Source organism: Triticum aestivum, chromosome 2A (genome assembly GCF_018294505.1).
Source record: "Triticum aestivum cultivar Chinese Spring chromosome 2A, IWGSC CS RefSeq v2.1, whole genome shotgun sequence".
NCBI lineage: Eukaryota > Viridiplantae > Streptophyta > Magnoliopsida > Poales > Poaceae > Triticum > Triticum aestivum.
This window is the reverse complement of record NC_057797.1, coordinates 621,854,313-621,873,375: the sequence shown is the minus strand read 5'-3', so window position 1 is coordinate 621,873,375 and position 19,063 is coordinate 621,854,313. Positions and strand designations below refer to the sequence as shown.

Below are 19,063 nucleotides of genomic sequence, written 5' to 3'. Positions count from 1 at the left end.
TGGAGGTAGCTGCGATGGATTGTACCGAATTGTTAATTGAGTAATACAAGTTTTGAATCCGCAAGAAAGCACTAGATAGGTTGGTTAGTTCAACACAAGTTTTTTTTATACTCCCTCCGGTCTTTTTTAGTTCGCATATAAGATTTATCTGAAGTCAAACCTCGTAAAGTTTGACAAATTTTATAGAGAAAGAAATACTAACATTCACAATGTGAAAATATACAACCTCCTCTAGCCCATCCCGTCCCCCCCCATTGCTCCTGCGAGTGTCATGAGGGAAAACCTAGCTGCTGACGGGGCCTCCCCTTCTCTGTCCTCCGCCCTCATAAAGGCAATTTGTTTTTTGAGAAATAATAAAAAAAGGATATTTGTTTTAGGCAAACTCGCGAAGCTTTATTCAAACCGTCACAATGTTTAGAAGGACGAACCAAGGATCACCAGGTTGCCCTAACCAAACATGACGACCAACCACTAAAGATAAAGCATGTTTTGCGAGTTGTGTGTTTTGCAATTTGAACTCCTATACTCATGAACAAAAATTACAAACTGAAAAAACTTTAGACCAATAATACTACCTCCTTTCTGATAGCTCCATACTCTGAAGTTCCCCGCAAGATATCAGAGACCACAATTTTGCAATGTGATGCCACTTGAATTTTCTGGACATATAGATTTTCAGCAGGGGCTAGTGATTCTGTGCCGCTAGAGCTTCCAGAGTTGTCGAATCCAGAATCCCTAAACTTTATTGACGAAGCTCCAAGAAATTTACCCCCATGATCACAACATAAAATACCCATTGCCTCAAAATCCTTGTTTTGTCCCACCGTTGCGTCACCATTGAACTTCACACATTCCTCAGGAGGGGCAAGCCAAACAATAGGTCTAGCAATTCTGCTTCTGTTGGCCAGTGTTTTAATCTTGTCAAGTACCTAAATGTCGGAGAGAAATGAGGATATATAAAAAAAATGTGTTGATAGAGAATGATACATCTCTTCATGAATATTCCTTCTTGTAGTGCTCCAGATGGCCCATAGTGTCAGCACTATTCAAAAGAATTTTTCACGCGATAAAGATTTATGCATTGACTAGATCCAATTCTTCGCATTCATATCCTAGTTAGCACACATGTGCTCAACCATCTCCTCAAATGAGAATGACCATGCGTTTCTGGCCATTGAACAATTTAGTAGTGAATGTTGCTAAGAATCTTCAGGTCCACACATCGTACATACGAGGGTGGTGGACATGTCTCTATGATGAAGGAGGTCAGCCATTGGCAAGGGGTGTTGGCACAACCGTCACAAAAATACTTTTAACTTCGATGGTACTTTAATTTTCTACAACGGTGGCCACCCATCAGATTCAGCTGAGATATCCTACCGCCCATCCCCATCTTCTAACCAATTCTGTCTATTGATTTGGTTGTTATCAACATCTTGTTGGACGAACGGAGTGAAATTACCTCTCTTCTCTTTGTCCCATGCCCAGAAATCATCAACTTTTCTTGTGCAAAGTGGGATATTCATAATAGCATTTGCATCAAAAGGAATAAACACTTCCTGAACCACTTCTACACATTGGGGAGGGGGGGGGGTATTGAACCATTGATGTACTATGCGTCGGCATAACTGCACGTGGGATCCAGTTGTGCGCCCATATGTTAGCAGTTTCTTTTGTACGAATCCTCCTGATAATACCTTGAGCAACAAGAATTGCACGCCAAATCTGCGATGAATGAAAACCTAACTCGGCTTCCAAAAGAGACCTCTCCGGGTAATACACTGCTTTGAGAATTCTTGCACTTAGGGATGCTACGTCATGTATTAGACGCCAAGTCCTGCCTTGCCAACAAAGAAAGATAAAAAATCTCAAGGTCTTGAAATCCAAGACCGCCTAAATATTTTGGCCAAGTCATCACATCCTACAAGACCTAGCACGAATTCCTTTTCCCCGTCTTGCTACCCCACAAGAATTGTCGAATGATTAAGTAACACTGTCACATAAACCTCTCGGCAATACGAAGCAAGCCACTGAGTACACTAGGATGACATGTGCAGCTCCCTTGATGAGCATTTCCTTCCCTGGTAAAAGTTTCTCCATCCCACACTTTACCATCTCCCACATTCTGTTGCACAAATATTTTTAAAAATGGGTTTTTGAGACATTTTTTAAAATGTATAATTTTTTTGTGAGTGGTTTTATAAATGGATATTTTTTGAGACATTTATAAATGGATAAATGAAGCTTACGCTGATCTATCCCAACTTCTCAAAAGTGGCACGCGAGGCTAGCAAGCTGCGTGGAGCAAAGCGGGCTCTGTCCCGCGGCTCAACAATTCGCTCCGGCCTGCTGCGGCCCAGATGGACTCTAGTCCGTGACTCGTTGGTTGGCCCAGTTGCGAGAATCATATCGAGAGCGTCGTCTTCAGCAGCCCCTCGCCGTTCTTGTCCGCCGCCGGAGCTTCTGTACGCGCCGCCGGAGAGCCCGGGCACGTCCCCTAGGCGCGGGTACGATAACACCCAAAGCCCCTCTACACGGCTTCTTCGACGCCGTCCCATACCGGCGCGGTACCGTCGGCGCTCGGTGCGCTACCTCTCCGCATCGCCGGCACCGCCGTTTCCGCCCAACCCCATCGCGTCCCTGCTGCCTCGACCTCGTCCGCAGTTTTCGTGATTGGTTTCTAAGGTATGAGCACTTTCTTCATCCATGATTTGTTAAACCCCGCTGAACCTCGAGAAATTTTCAGCGTGCGCCGGCACGCCGTCCAGATCCGCCCCTGAATTCCCTACCATCGTCTGCGTGTTTATCCGCAGCTGCAGCAGAGGCGGTGCATGGCGGCGGCACCACATCACCTGCTCTATGAATTCGCCAAGGCTGCACTTATCAAGATATTTGCATTTCCTTATGCCACGGTCCGTTCTACGCTCCTCTCTTTCCCGATATCCAATTCGTTCCGGTTAGCCAAGAACTAGCCAGCAGAAACCTGATGCTGGCTTGCTTTTACTCGTTGTGAAATGTTGAAGGTCTGCGACATGTACTGCAACGGCGGAGCTGATACAGAAAAGTGGGCCGATGCCCAAGCCGGTCGCTACATAGGAATTGGTAGGCCGACTCACTATGACCCGAGCCCCTACTTGGTTACTTTGTTCAGACTACCTGAATCTTGTACCTATAGTGAACTTACTGCTTTCTGTGATAAGACGCTTCTGCGTCAGCTGTCAGTAGCGACGACCGTGAACTGTGGGAGAACAAATGGAAACCTTTCACCACTGAGTTCATCGAGTTGAATCCTTCTGCTGTAATATCCTTTCCCCACCCCTTCTTACTTGCACGAAATTGAAGTCTTAAGAGGTGATGACATATATGGTGGTCTGTATAACAGGATGACTTTGAAGCTCAGTTGCAAGAAAAGGGCATCCAAGCAGATATAGTTTGCTGCATGCAGAATTTACAGGCAAGTTGAGTTTTCTCCGCCTCCGGAATATGGCATACTGTTAAGCTTTGCTAATCTTCAAAGTTTGTCCATGTTGAAAGATAGTTATGCTTTGAAAGTGAGGAACACGCAAAGAAGCTTCTCAATAACGTATCATCCTTGCTCAAACCTGGAGGTTATTTCTTTGGCATAATTCCTGATTCATCCACAATATGGTATGGCCCCTCATACCATATATTCTCCGATTTAAAGATTAGTTACGATCTAATCTTTAATATATATATTCTCCAATTTCAAGTTTAGTTTGAACACCACTATTCTGAATCGTTGTGAGTTTAAAGGCATTTTAATTTTGTAGGACTAAATATCAAAAGAATGTTGAGGCTTCACATAATAAGGGTCTGAAGGTTGTTCCAAATAGCATCCGCTCTGACAACTACACAATTACCTTCGAAATTGAGGAAGAAAAGTATGAGCCCATCTTCTGTATCAATTTACGTTCAAAAGGTTTTCTATCTTGAGGTTGATGCATTACATCCACATGGCGCAGGTTTCCTTTCTTCGGAAAGAAGTACCAACTCAAATTTGCAAATGAAGCGATGGTTGAGAATCATTGCCTGGTCCACTTTCCCAGCCTTATGAGGTTACAATTTTCTCATTCATTTCCAACATTTGTTGTAGTCTTCCATTCATGTAAACCAACAACTTGGGTCGCAATGTTTTCACAACATTATAATATGTTGGAGCAGATTAGCAAGGGAGGCTGGACTTGAATATGTGGAGATCCAGAACTTAACTGAGTTTTATGATGACAACAGGTGCCCGTATCTTATTGGACGCCTATGTTATTTCCATGAAGTCATTTAATACATAGTGCTTCATAGTAACATTTATTTGCATAAGTTACTTAACTTTTCCTCCTCTTTTCGAAAGAAATGTAGTGTGATTACTATACTAATGAATGGTGGACATATCTGATGGTTTATTTTGGTTCTGACTGACTTCCAGAACACAGTTTGCTCCAATGCTTGGTAGTTGTGGTGCCAATTTGGTTGACCCTCGTGGAAAGCTCATTGCTCGTTCCTATGATATTTTAGGTGGTGTACCCTTTTCGTGCACTGGGTTCATTCTAGTATCCCAATTCGCTCAGTGCTTAATCTGATTTGTGCAGGCCTGTATTCGACTTTTGTATTCCAGAAGCCTGACCCAGATGCAATACCACCCGTTGTAACACCTGACCCAGATGAAGAGGTCTGCTCTTCCTTGCCAAACAGCACTAGATTTTTGTTTACTGTTTCAGTAGTGAGTGTTAGTTAACCCCTGATTGAAACAGCAGGAGCGGCTCTGGAGGCAGCAGGCGGCAGCGGATGATTTGAGGCGCCCACAGTCAGAGGTGATTCCAATAGACCCTGATCAGAAAGGGATCCTGGGCCCAGGACCTGCAGATATGAGGCTTAATTAGTTTGCCAGAAAAATTAAGATGTAGATATAGACTTGGGGTAATTCTGCTCCCTCAGTTGATGGTGCATGGTCATGCTTGTGACCTCCCCTGTGTCGCCAGCTGATCTGAAGCTCATGTCAAAAGGGAAAAAGGTTGATCTGAAGCTCACGCGGGTGGTTGATCGTTGATGCAAGTTTGGGCATTCGTTGAAGTCCACCAGGCCAATTTCCATGTGTGCTGTCATCACCAGTAGTCTAATTTCAAGTCATGTTGCATTATGGTCCTAACTAGTAGTACAAGGTATTTTTTTTGTGTGTAGAGGTACACGTAAGTTGCGTGCTTTGTATAGCATGGCTTTTCAGAATTTGGTGGTAGTGTGACTGTGAAAGACTATCTTTCAGATGATACAACTATTGGTGAAAACAGTTTTTAATCAATTGAGTGCAGCATAGCATGGATGCACGCGACAAGCTAGCAAGAGTTATACCAGCTGATTACACAAAGTGGGAATATGATAATGCTGTTGCCAGCATCATTGATACCAACCACCTATTGTCAATTCAAAAAAAAAAAACCACCTATTGTGGAATCAATCTACCACTAGCCAATTAAAATAGGGCGACGCTACATGTCCACCGGTGGATTAATTGAAAGATGTGTTATCAATTGCAACAAGGTAGATGTTCCATAGCTCGCTCTGCAACAGTTGCTTTGTTGCAACCATCAAAGCGTTATTTTCGCTTGAATTTTTTTTTGTCTTCATTTTTTTTAAACATAGATGATGCTGCGGGAGGCCTTTTGCAATAGAGATGGTGTTGCAGTTTTTTTTTCATCTTCATAGTTTTTGCAACATAGATGATGTTGCGGGAGGACTTTTGCAACATGAATAATGTTGCAGAATTTCTTTCACCGAAAAGATGATGTCATCTGTGGTGTGAATCGACAAATTTCCGCAACAGAGATGATGTTGCGCGGAAGGACTTTTGCAACAAGGCCCTTGTTGCGGAAAAGTATAAAAAAGCATCGTCGACTGGAGCGACGACGGGCATTGGGAGGGGAGGCTGAAGTGGCACATCTCACCGATGGTGGTTGGAGCACAGCTCGGGCGAGCGGGCGTAAGGAGATAGGGAAAGGAGGACTTGGAGAGGAAGAGGAGAGGAGAAAGGACGGCCAACGATGTCCTCCGACGATCACCGGCGGCGGACTCGTGAAAGCAGCTTGCAGTAGTGTGCAGGATGGCTGGCTTGCTGCGGCACTTGTGGCGTGTGGCGGTCGTGGAGCACGGCTGGGAGGATGACATGAATAGTAGATACAGATACAGACAAGAACGTAGTATGATGCTCGGTTCATTTCACACACGACATGTGTTGAACGTTGGAAGCGGTGGACGCGGTGCCTGTAATCCATCGGGTGACGGGAATCTACGCTACGCTCTTGCCGGTGGGTTAATTGAAAACATCCGCTGCCTCCTACGTCGTTGGATTGAGCCACAAATAGCCATCGGATCTCCCCAATAAGATTCGTCGTCAATTACAACAAGGTAGTTGTTGCACGGCTCGCTCTGCAAGAATTGTTTTGTTACAAACCACCAAAGCATTATTTTCGCTCGAAACTTTTATTTTTGTTTTCAATTTTGTTTTGCAACATAGACGATGTTGCGGGAGGACTTCTGCAACAGAGGTGGTGTTGCATTTTTTTTCCTCTTCATAGTTTTTGCAGTATAGATGATTTTGTAGGAGGCTTTTGTAACATGAATAATGTTGTAGAATTATTTTCCACTGAAAAGATGATGTCATCTATGGTGTGAATCAAGAAATATCTGCAACAAAGATGATGTTGTGCTGAAGGAAGTTTGCAAGAAGGCCCTTGTTGCGAAAAGTATTAAAAAACATCGTCGGGCGGGGCGACGATGGACAACGAGAGAGGAGGCCAAAGTGGCGTAACTCGCCGATGGTGGTTGGAGCACAGCTCGGCCAAGAGGGCGTAGGGAGAGGGGGAAAGGAGGAGTTGGAGAGGAGAAAGGACTGATAACCCACAAGTATAGGGGATCGCAACAGTTTTCAAGGATAGAGTATTCAACCTAAATTTATTGATTCAACACAAGGGGAGGCAAAGAATATTCTCAAGTATCAACAGTAGACTTGTCAATTCTACCACACCTAAAAGACTTAATAGCTGCAGCAAAGTATTTAGTAGCAAAGTAATATGAAAGTAATGGTAACAGTGGCAAAAAAATAGTATTGGTTTTGTAGTGATTGTAACACTGGCAACGGAAAAGTAACTAAGCAAAGATCAATATGTGAAAAGCTCGTAGGCATTGGATCATTGATGGATAATTATGTTGGATGCGATTCCCCATGCAACAGTTATAACATAGGGTGACACATAACTAGCTCCAGTTCATCAATGTAATGTAGGCATGTATTCCGAATATAGTCATACGTGCTTATGGAAAAGAACTTGTATGTCATCGTTTGTCCTACCCTCCCATGGCAGTGGGGTTCTATTGGAAACTAAGGGATATTAAGGCCTCCTTTCAATAGAGTACCGGACCAAAGCATTAACACTTAGTGAATACATGAACTCCTCAAACTATGGTCATCACCGGTAAGTATCCCGATTATTGTCACTTCGGGGTTAATGGATCATAACACATAATAGGTGACTATTGACTTGCAAGATAGGATCAAGAACTCACATATATTCATGGAAACATAATAGGTTCAGATATGAAATCATGGCACTCGGGCCCTAGTGACAAGCATTAAGCATAGCAAAGTCATAGCAACATCAATCTCAGAACATAATGGATACTAGGGATCAAACCCTAACAAAACTAACTCAACTACATGATAAATCTCATCCAACCCATCACCGTCCAGCAAGCCTACAATGGAATTACTCACGCACGACGGTGAGCATCATGAAATTGGTGATGGAGGAAGGCTGATGATGACGATGGCGACGGATTCCCCTCTCCGGAGCCCCGAACGGACTCCAGACCAGCCCTCCCAAAAGAGATTAGGGCTTGGCGGCAGCTCCGTATCATAAAACGCGTTGAATACTTCTCTTTGATTTTGTTTCTCCCCGAACGTGAATATATAGAGTTAGAGTTGAGGTCGGTGGAGCATCAGGGGGCCCACGAGGCAGGGGGCGCGCCCCAGGGGGATGTGCGCGCCCCCACCCTCGTGGACAGGGTGTGGGCCCCCTGACGTAGATTCTTTTGCTAGTATTTTTTATATATTCCAAAAATATTCTCTATGAAGTTTCAGGTCATTCCGAGAACTTTTATTTCTGCATAAAAATAACACCATGGCAATTCTGCTGAAAACAGCGTCAGTCCGGGTTAGTTCCATTCAAATCATGCAAGTTAGAGTCCAAAACAAGGTCAAAAGTTTTTGGAAAAGTAGATACGATGGTGACGTATCAACTCCCCCAAGCTTAAACCTTTGCTTGTCCTCAAGAAATTCAGTTGACAAACTGAAAGTGATAAAGAAAAACTTTTACAAACTCTGTTTGATCTTGTTATTGTAAATATGTAAAGCCAGTATTCAAGTTTTCAGTGAAGATTATGAACTAACCATATTCACAATAACATTTAGGTCTCATGTTTACTCATATAAATAGCATAATCAACTAGCGAGCAATAATAGTAAATCTCGGATGACAACACTTTCTCAAAACAATTATAATATGATATAACAAGATGGTATCTCGCTAGCCCTTTCTGAGACCGCAAAACATAAATGCAGAGCACCTCTGCAGATCAAGGACTGACTAAACATTGTAATTCATGGTAGTCATACTCAATGTAAACTAATAGTAATACATGCAAATGACAGTGGTGCTCTCCAACCGGTGCTTTTTAATAAGAGGATGATGACTCAACATAAAAGTAAATAGATAGGCCCTTCTCAAAGGGAAGCAGGGATTTGTAGAGGTGCTAGAGCTCGATTTTGAAATAGAGATAAATAATATTTTAAGTGGTATACTTTCATTGTCAACATAACAACCGAGAGATCTCGATATCTTCCATGCTACACACATTATAGGCAGTTCCCAAACAGAATGGTAAAGTTTATACTCCCCCTACCACCAACAAACATCAATCCATCGCTTGTCCGAAACAACGGGTGCCTCCAACTAACAACAATCCTGGGGGAGTTTTGTTTGCAATTATTTTGATTTGGTTAGAGCATGGGACTGGGCATCCCGGTTACCAGCCATTTTCTCGTGAGTGAGGAGCGGAGTCCACTCCTCTTGAGAATAACCCGCCTAGCATGGAAGATATAGACAACCCTAGTTGATACATGAGCTATTCGAGCATACAAAGCAGGATTTCATTTGAAGGCTTAGAGTTTGGCACATACAAATTTACTTGGAACAGCAGGTAGATACCGCATATAGGAAGGTATAGTGGACTCATATGGAATAACTTTTGGGGTTTATGGAAGTGGATGCACAAGCAGTATTCCCGCTTAGTACAAGTGAAGGCTAGAAAGAGACTGGGAAGCGACCAGCTAGAGAGCGGCAACAGTCATGAACATGCATTAAAATTAACCAACATTGAGTGCAAGCATGAGTAGGATATAATTCACCATGAACATAAATATCGTGGAGGCTATGTTGATTTTGTTTCAACTACATGCGTGAACATGTGCCAAGTCAAGCTACTCGAATCGTTCAAAGGAGGATACCACCCAATCATACCACATCACAACCATTTTAATAGCATGTTGGCACGCAAGGTAAACCATTATAAACTCCTAGCTAATTAAGCATGGCATGAGCAACTATAATCTCTAATTTTCATTGTAAACATGTTTCATTCATAATAGGCTGAATCAAGAACGATGAACTAATCATATTTACAAAAACAAGATAGGTCGAGTTCATACCAGCTTCTCTCATCTCAATCAGTCCATCATATATCGTCATTATTGCATTTCACTTGCACGACCGAACGGTGTGGATAATAATAATAGTGCACGTGCATTGGACTAAGCTAGAATCTGCAAGCATTCAATATACAGGAGAATACAAGGTAATATGGGCTCTTTGTTAAGTCAATCAATAATGCATATAAGAGCCACTCAACATTTTCATCATGGTCTTCTCCTCCCGACCCCCAAAGAAGAAGAAAGGAAATAAAACTATTTATGCGGGAAAGCTCCCAACAAGCAAAAGAAAAACGAGAAATCTTTTTGGTTTTTCTTTTAATTATTACTACTACATGCATGGAAAGTAAACTAGCTAAAAGCTACAACCATTTTTTTGTTTTTCTTAAGGTTTTTCAAACACACAAGAAGAATGCTGGAAAAGAAAATAAACTAGCATGGATAGTACAATGAAAAAGTATGAGCACTGACAACTGGCATGAGTGTGTGAACATGAATGTAATGTCGGTGAGAGATACGTACTCCCCCAAGATTAGGCCTTTGGCCTAAGTTGGTCTATGCCATGGATCAAAGTGGTCCCCTCCAGTCTACTGAGGAGGATCCTTGGGGTGTCACTGGTTGGCGATCTCCTCTGGATCCCACTGATAAACAGACTGTCGATAAGGGTCAGGAGATGGTTCAGGCTCAGGCTCTTGGGATTGTGTTCGCTCCCAATATGCATAAGTGTCATCGGGCAGGATGATGTATGTGCCTGAATAAATGTCAAACAAAGAAGATGCAGGCAGGGTAATAATCTGACAAGTCTTTTCACTGAATACCAGGTTATAAATGAGTCTCTTCTCCTTATCATCGCAAATAAAATCATGTTCTACCATACTTTTATAGTCTAAGAAAAGAGGGGGCAGCACATTTTCTTATTTCTCATAGTGTCTAATAGGTATCTCAAAATACTTAGCAAGACGTGAAGCAAAGATACCTCCAAAATGGGGCCCTTTGTACGGTTTAGACTCAACCGTTTAGCAACCATAGCACCTAAACTGAAAGTTCTGTCATGGAGTAAAGCATGGCACAATATGGCGAGGTCAGGAGCACTAAGGCCCCCACTGTTCCTGCGGCCAATTAAACATCTACTAGCAAATATTGCATAGTAACGTAGAACAGGAAAATGTATGCTAGTAGTTCTTGCATCCGACACTTTTCTCGTTTCCCCTACAGCAATCATATCAATAAATCGTGCCACATCCCTAGGATGTGGTTCCTCGATGCTTCCCTCAAAAGGCAACTTGCAAACCACACAAAAATCATAAAGTGATATATCCTTAAACTCATCATATAAATAAAAATCCACTGAAGGTGGCGATCTCCTAGCATGGAAATGAAAATTTTACACAAAACTATTAGTGAGTAGGAGATACTGTTCGAGCTGGTCGTGGAGGAAGTCGGTGAGGTCCGCATTCTCAGCTAAATAATAAAAGTCTTCATAAATCCCGGATGCTCTCAAGAACTCATCACAAGGCCATTCGCACGGCCGAACCTCCGTAGTGTGAGGGAGATTATATTTGGGATTCTTATTCTCTTCACTTTGCCTATCCTTCAAGCTTCGGCTCGAAGAGCCCCTCAACAATCTCTTCATCATTTCCTCTGAAAAATTTCTGAAATTTTTAGTAACTTTAAATAAAAGTGAACCAAACTCAACAAGATTGATAGCAACTACTCCCACAAGTGCCTAGAGGCCATATCATGCATTAAAACTACTTTTGACCACATAAATTTGACATGCAAGCTCAAGAACAGGGTCACCTAAGCAGCAAAAATTTACAATAAATAAAGCACTAGAACAAGAACTAATTGGACCATTGGAGGAGTCACATACCGAAGAACAATCCCCAAAGCAGTTTTGTGAATGGAGCTTTGAGCAAGGAGATCGAAAATGGCAGCAAGATGAGCTAGAACTCGGGTTTGAGCTGGTGGTTGAGTTTTTCTAGAGGAAGACGAAGTGTGTGGGTGTACGAATAAGTGGATGGGGCCCACGTGGGGTCCACGAGGCAGAGGGGCGCGCCCCAGGGGGGTGGGCATGCCCTCCACCCTCGTGAGCACATGGTGGGTCCCCCTAGTGTGTTCTTAGTGCCGAATATTCTTAAATATTCTAGAAAAAATCATATTAATTTTTCAGGACATTTGGAGAGCTTTTATTTTCAGGGTATTTTTTATTGCAATGATAATTTAGAAAACAGACAGAAAATACTATTTTTGTTTTTTTAATCTAAATAACCGTAAGTAAAAAGAGAGTACAGAGAGTTGTGCTTTCTAACTTCATCCATCTCATGCTCATCAAAAGGAATCCACTAAGAGGGTTGATCAAGTCTTGTTAACAAACTCTTTTCGAATAACATGAAACTGGAGAATTTTCGAATAACACTAGGTTACCTCAACGGGGATGTGCATGTCCCCAACAATAAGAATATCATATTTCTTCTTGACAGCAGGAAGAGGAAATTCAAAACCTCCAATAGTAATCGTTGAAGTTTTTCCAATAGAATTAATACTGTGTACTTGAGGTTGTTTCCTCGGTAAGTGTACTGTATGCTCATTACCATTAACATGAAAAGTGACATGGCATTTGTTGCAATCAATAACAACCCCTGCAGTATTAAAAAAGGGTCTACCAAGAATAATAGACATACTATCGTCCTCGGGAATATCAAGAATAACAAAGTCCATTAAAATAGTAACGTTTGTAACCACAAGAGGCATATCCTCACAAATACCGACAGGTATAGCAGTTGATTTATCAGCCATTTGCAAAGATATTTCAGTAGGTGTCAACTTATTCAAATCAAGTCTACGATATAAAGAGAGAGGCATAACACTAACACCGGCTCCAAGATCACATAAAGCAGTTTTAACATAGTTTCTTTTAATGGAGCATGGTATAGTTGGTACTCATGGATCTCCAAGTTTCTTTGGTATTCCACCCTTAAAAGTATAATTAGCAAGCATGATGGAAATTTCAGCTTTCGGTATCTTTCTTTTATTTGTAACAATATCTTTCATATACTTAGCATAAGGATTCATTTTAAGCATATCATTCAAATGCATACGCAAAAAGATAGGTCTAATCATTTCAGCAAAGAGCTCAAAATCCTCATCATCCTTTTTCTTGGATGGTTTAGGAGGAAAAGGCATGGGTTTCTGAACCCATGGTTCTCTTTCTTTACCGTGCTTCCTAGCTACAAAGTCTCTCTTATCATAACGTTGATTCTTTGATTGTGGGTTATAAAGATCAACAACAGGTTCCATCTCTACATCATTGTCATTGCTAGGTTGAGCATCAACATGAACATCATCATTAACAATATCAATAGGTTCATGTTCATTACCAGATTGTGTTTCAGCATCAGAAATAGAAATATCATTGGGATTCTCTGGTGTGTCAACAACATGTTTACTAGAAGCATGCAGAGTTCTATCATCTTTCTTTTTCTTCTTCTTAGAAGAACTAGGTGCATCAACATTAGTTCTTTGAGAATCTTGCTCAATTCTCTTAGGGTGGCCCTCAGGATACAAAGGTTCCTAAGTCATTTTACCCCCTCTAGTCATAACTCTAACAGCATTATCATTTTTCTTATCATTTAATTTATTGAGCAAATCATTCTGAGTTTTAAGCACTTGTTCTACTTGAGTGGTAACCATAGAAGCATGTTTACAAATAAGTTTAAATCACCTTTAACTCTAGACATATAATCACTCAAGTGTTCAATCATATAAGCATTGTGTTTCAATTGTCTGCCAACATAAGCATTAAAGTCTTCTTGTTTAACCATAAAATTATCAAACTCATCCAAGCATTGGCTAGCAAACTTAGTGGATGGGATTTCACCCTTATCTAATCTATAGAGAGAATTTACCTTTACTACCTGTGTCGGGTTATCAAGACCATGTATTTCTTCAATAGGTGGTAAATTCTTATCATCTTCAGCTTTAATACCTTTGTCTTTCATAGATTTCTTTGCCTCTTGCATATCTTCAGGACTGATAAATAGAATACCCCTTTTCTTCAGAGTTGGCTTAGGAGTTGGTTCAGGAAGTGTCCAATCATTTTCATTACTCAACATATTATTCAATAGCAATTCAGCTAGCTCAACAGTTCTTTCCCTGAAAACACAACGAGCACAACTATCCAGGTGGTCTCTGGAAGCATCTGTTAGTCCATTATAAAAGATATCAAGTATTTCATTTTTCTTGAGAGCACGATCAGGCAAAGCATTAAGTAATCGGAGAAGCCTCCCCCAAGCTTGTGGGAGACGCTCTTCTTCAATTTGCACAAAATTATATATTTCCCTTAAGGCAGCTTGTTTCTTATGAGTGGGGAAATATTTAGCAGAGAAGTAATAAATCATATCCTTGGGACTACGCACACAACCAGGATCAAGAGAATTAAACCATATCTTAGCATCACCCTTTAATGAGAACGGAAATATCTTAAGGACATAATAGTAGCGAGTTTTCTCATCATTAGTGAATAGGGTGGCTATATCATTTAATTTAGTAAGATGTGCCACAACAGTTTCAGATTCATAGCCATGAAAAGGATCATATTCAACCAAAGTAATTAACTCAGGATTGACAGAGAAATCATAATCCTTATCAGAGATACAGATAGGTGAAGTAGCAAAAGTAGGGTCATGTTTCATTCTAGCATTCAAGGATTTTTCTTTTAGCTTAGCTAACAGTTTCTTAAGATCATATCTATCATTGCAAGATAAAAAATCTCTAGCAGTTTCTTCATCCATAACATAACCCTCAAGCACAACATGCAATTCATATCTAGGGGGAGAATCTTCATCATCACTTTCATCAATATTATCAGTTTCAATAATTTCATTCTCTCTAACCCTAGCAAGTTGTTCATCAAGAAATTCACCTAGTGGCACAGTATTATCAAGCATAGAAGTAGTCTCATCATAAGCATCATGCAAAGCAGAAGTGGCATCATCAATAACATGTGACATATCAGAATGAATAGCAGGAGTAGGTGTCGCAAGTTTACTCATAACAGAAGGTGAATCAAGTGCAGAGCTAGATGGTCGTTCCTTACCTCCCCTCCTAGTTGAGGGAAAAATCTTGGTTCTTTCATCTTTAAAGTTCCTCATAGTGATCAACAGATATAAATCCCAAGTGACTCAAAGAATAGAGCTATGCTCCCCGGCAACAGCGCCAGAAAATAGTCTTGATAACCCACAAGTATAGGGGATCACAACGGTTTTCGAGGGTAGAGTATTCAACCCAAATTTATTGATTCGACACAAGGGGAGCCAAAGAATATTCTCAAGTATTAACAGTTGAGTTGTCAATTCAACCGCACCTGAAAGACTTATCTACAACAAAGTATTTAGTAGCAAAGTGATATGGAAGTAACAGTAACAGTGGCAAAAATAATAGTATTGGTTTTGTAGTGATTGTAACAGTGGCAACGGAAAAGTAACTAAGAAAAGATCAATATGTGAAAAGCTTGTAGGCATTGGATCAGTGATGGATAATTATGTCGGATGTGATTCCTCATGCAACAGTTATAACATAGGGTGACACAGAACTAGCTCTAGTTCATCAATGTAATGTAGGCATGTATTCCGAATATAGTCATACGTGCTTATGGAAAAGAACTTGCATGCCATCTTTTGTCCTACCCTCCCGTGGCAGTGGGGTCCTATTGGAAACTAAGGGATATTAAGGCCTCCTTTTAATAGAGTACCGGACCAAAGCATTAACACTTAGTGAATACATGAACTCCTCAAACTACGGTCATCACCGGTAAATATCCCAATTATTGTCACTTCGGGGTTAACGGATAATAACACATAATAGGTGACTATTGACTTGCAAGATAGGATCAAGAACTCACATATATTCATGGAAACATAATAGGTTCAGATCTGAAATCATGGCACTCGGGCCCTAGTGACAAGCATTAAGCATGGCAAAGTCATAGCAACATCAATCTCAGAACATAATGGATACTAGGGATCAAACCCTAACAAAACTAACTCGACTACATGATAAGTCTCATCCAACCCATCACTGTCCAGCAAGCCTATGATGGAATTACCCACGCACGGCGGTGAGCATCATGAAATTGGAGATGGAGGAAGGTTAATGATGACGATGGCGATGGATTCCCCTCTCCGGAGCTCCGAACGGACTCCATATCAGCCCTCCCGAGAGAGATTAGGGCTTGGCGGTGGCTCTGTATCGTAAAACGTGATGAATCCTTCTCTCTGATTTTTTATCCCCGAACGTGAATATATAGAGTTGGAGTTGAGGTCGGTGGAGCATCAGGGGGCCCACGAGGCAGGGGGCGTGCCCCCACCCTCGTGGACATGGTGTGGCCCCCCTCACGTAGATTTTTTCGCCAGTATTTTTTATATATTCCAAAAATATTCTCCGTGAAGTTTCAGGTCATTCCGAGAACTTTTATTTCTGCACAAAAATAACACCATGGCAATTCTGCTGAAAACAGCGTCAGTCCGGGTTAGTTCCATTCAAATCATGCAAGTTAGAGTTAAAAACTAGGTCAAAAGTGTTTAGAAAAGTAGATACGATGGAGACGCATCAAGGACGGCCAGTGGTGTCCTCCGATGATCACCGACGGCGGACTCGGGAGAGCGGTTACAGTAGTGTGTAGGATGACTGGCTTGCTGCGACACTTGTTGCGTGTGGCGGTCATGGAGCAAGGCTGAGAGGATGACACGAAGAATAGATAAGGATAATGACAAGGACATAGTAGGATGCTCTGCTCATTTCACACAACACACGTGTTGGACGTTGGAAGCGGCGGGCGCGGTGCCTGTAATCCACCGGGTGACGGGAATCTACGCTACGCGTCTGCTGGTGGGTTAATTGAAAACACCACCGCCTCCTACATCGCTGGATTGAGCCACAAACAACCATCGGATCTTCCCAATGAGATGGGTCGTCAATTGCAACAAGGTAGTTGTTGCATAGCCCGTTCTGCAATAGTTGCTTTGTTGCAAACCACCAAAAGCGTTATTTTTGCCCGAAACTTTTATTTTTATCTTTATTTTGTTTGCAAAATAGATGATGTTGTGGGAGGACTTTTGCAACAGAGTAGTGTTGTAGTTTTTTTCGTCTTCATAGTTTTTGCAGCATAGATGATGTTGTGGGATGACTTTTGCAACATGAATAATGTTGTAGAATATTTTTCACAGAAAAGATGATGTCGTCTGTGGTATGAATCGAGAAATTTCTGCAACAGAGATGATGTTGCGCGGAAGAACTTTTTTAGCAAGGCCTTTGTTGCGGAAAGTATAAAAACATCATTGGCCAAAGCAACGATGAACAACGAGAGGTGAGGCCGAAGCGGCACCGCTCACCGATGGTGGCTGGAGCATAGCTCGGGTGAGTGGGCGTAGAGAGATGGGGAAAAGAGGAGTTGAATAGGAAGAGGAGAGGAGAAAGGACGTCCAGCGGTGTCCTTCGACGATCGAGAGCGGCTTGCAGTAGTATGCAGGATGACTGGCTTGCTGCGACACTTGTGGCGTGTGGTGGTCATGGAGCACGACTGGTGTTGTGGTTTTGTCACGATAGATGTCCTCGTGGAAGTACTTAGTCGTGGAGCCATTGCGACGGGTTATCTTAAAGGGGTTAAAGCGGACAAGGGACACAAGAGTTATACTGGTTCGGCCCCTTTCGGTGAAGGTAAAAGCCTACGTCCAATTGTGATGGAATTGCTTGGGTTTCGATGACCAGGGAGCGAATCCGCTTTGCCTGGCTCTCGAGTTATTGTGTGTTCTCCCTAAACCGCCGCCGGGTCGCCCCTTTATATACATAGGTCGACGCCTATCGGTTTACAGAATCTCGAGGCCGGATCATAAACGTGTCCGGCTCGGTCTCTATTCCTTCTATCTTACAATACAAGTTACATATCAATGTCGGTTTATGTCTACATGCCTTAACCCGCCTTTGGGCCTTGGGCCTTCATGAAGCACCACCATCCTTGTCTTCATGGGCTTCAAATAAAGTAATCATCATGGGGATAACCCAGCCTCTCCTGGCCGATTTATGTCCAGTAGTAATATCCCCAACATTAGGCCCCAGATTGATTTGAACTTGTTCATGTCAATCTTCAACACTTAGAAAAATTCCTCCCTTTGCACCTTCGCATAGATCTTGTAAACCGCCGTGACGTCATCCTCCAGATTTGAAGTAAACCGCCATGACATCACCTGTTCATTAAAGCCGAAGATACCCTTTATTAATGACCATACAACAATCGAGGCGACAACCTTGTTATATATCCATTTTTGGGCTCCTCGATTCCCGCGCTGTCGCTTATCTCTTTGCCCTTATAAATAGGGCTGAGGATCCCTTTCCTTTTCCTCCCGTTGCCTCTTCATCTCTTCTTCCTCCTCACGACACCTCTGCACCCGAGCGCCGCCGCCGTCATCGAGCTTCGCCTCTGCCTCACCGTCGGCCGCATCATCAACCTGATTGAACCAGAAAAACGTGGCACACATCCTCTGCTTCAACAACTTCGGTAAATCTTTCCCTCTTTCCTCTGTAGATCCACTTAGGGTTCACACGGGTTCGCTTGTTCTTTGTCAGTCCATAAACAGCAGACCTCAACCTTGCTGCGTTCCGTGCGGTAGCTATAGTAGTCCTTATCTCGGCTATCAAACCAAGCCTTATACGCATAAAAACCTGATCTGATTTTTTATGAACTGCTCTAGGACCAACTTTTTTAGGTCTAAATCTTTTTCTTTTTCTGACTTGTGGTAGATCCAAAAGGTCTAAATATTTTTCTTTCCCTGACTTGTGGTAGATCCAAAATGCCCATGTGATCCTGTGAAACCTGTTTTTCCTCACTTAGTCATTTTTTGCCTCAGATCTGCACCTTCCTTATCTGCATAGGTGGTTTATCCTTTTAGAAAATAATCTATCATATGCCATTAGTCCCCTTGTAAACCGCCCGTTGCTTTACCATTTATAACTGCATGAGCCTTCGCTTTCACAATTTGTCATGCTTGAATTCCTTTTTCTTAACCTGTTGCGCTTTATGCCTTGTCAATCATGAATCGTAAACCGACGGTAATATTTTCCAGCTCTTCACTTGCTATGGCCAAACAATTTTATGCCTATAACTGGGTCCCTTCCCGGGTTACGGAGGAGCAACTGGATGGATGCATCAAAATTGGCACCTTACCGAAGCGAAGTGAAATCCAGTGGCGAGTTCCCGGTCCAGAAAACCCTCCTACCCCCAGAGATGGTGAAGTA

At 42.1% G+C, this 19,063-nt stretch overlaps 1 protein-coding gene across 2 annotated transcripts; it reads left to right on the top strand.

The window, feature by feature from the left end:
- The first annotated feature begins 2,352 nt into the window (after window positions 1–2,352).
- LOC123185733 (mRNA cap guanine-N7 methyltransferase 2) lies at window positions 2,353–5,336 on the top strand. Of its 2 annotated transcripts, none has more exons than XM_044597564.1 (12): window positions 2,353–2,685; window positions 2,814–2,912; window positions 3,024–3,102; window positions 3,201–3,298; window positions 3,383–3,454; window positions 3,539–3,648; window positions 3,792–3,902; window positions 3,984–4,076; window positions 4,183–4,251; window positions 4,442–4,530; window positions 4,605–4,684; window positions 4,767–5,336. In XM_044597564.1, exons 2-12 carry the CDS (start codon window positions 2,832–2,834, stop codon window positions 4,893–4,895), a joined length of 1,011 nt encoding a protein of 336 aa, XP_044453499.1. In that variant the 5' UTR covers window positions 2,353–2,685; window positions 2,814–2,831; the 3' UTR covers window positions 4,896–5,336. The 2 variants fall into 2 exon arrangements, with proteins under 2 accessions (XP_044453499.1, XP_044453500.1); XM_044597565.1 differs by having other exon boundaries at window positions 2,358–2,685; window positions 4,770–5,336.
- The last annotated feature ends 13,727 nt before the right edge of the window (window positions 5,337–19,063 follow it).

Excerpts from the sequence above, each read along its gene's own strand:
- LOC123185733 (XM_044597564.1), top strand. The coding sequence starts at position 2,832 with ATGGCGGCGGCACCACATCACCTGCTCTATGAATTCGCCAAGGCTGCA. Across the intron at positions 3,455-3,538 it reads GCTGCATGCAGAATTTACAG|TTATGCTTTGAAAGTGAGGA; the intron begins GCAAGTTGAGTT and ends GTTGAAAGATAG. Across the intron at positions 3,649-3,791 it reads CCTGATTCATCCACAATATG|GACTAAATATCAAAAGAATG; the intron begins GTATGGCCCCTC and ends TTAATTTTGTAG.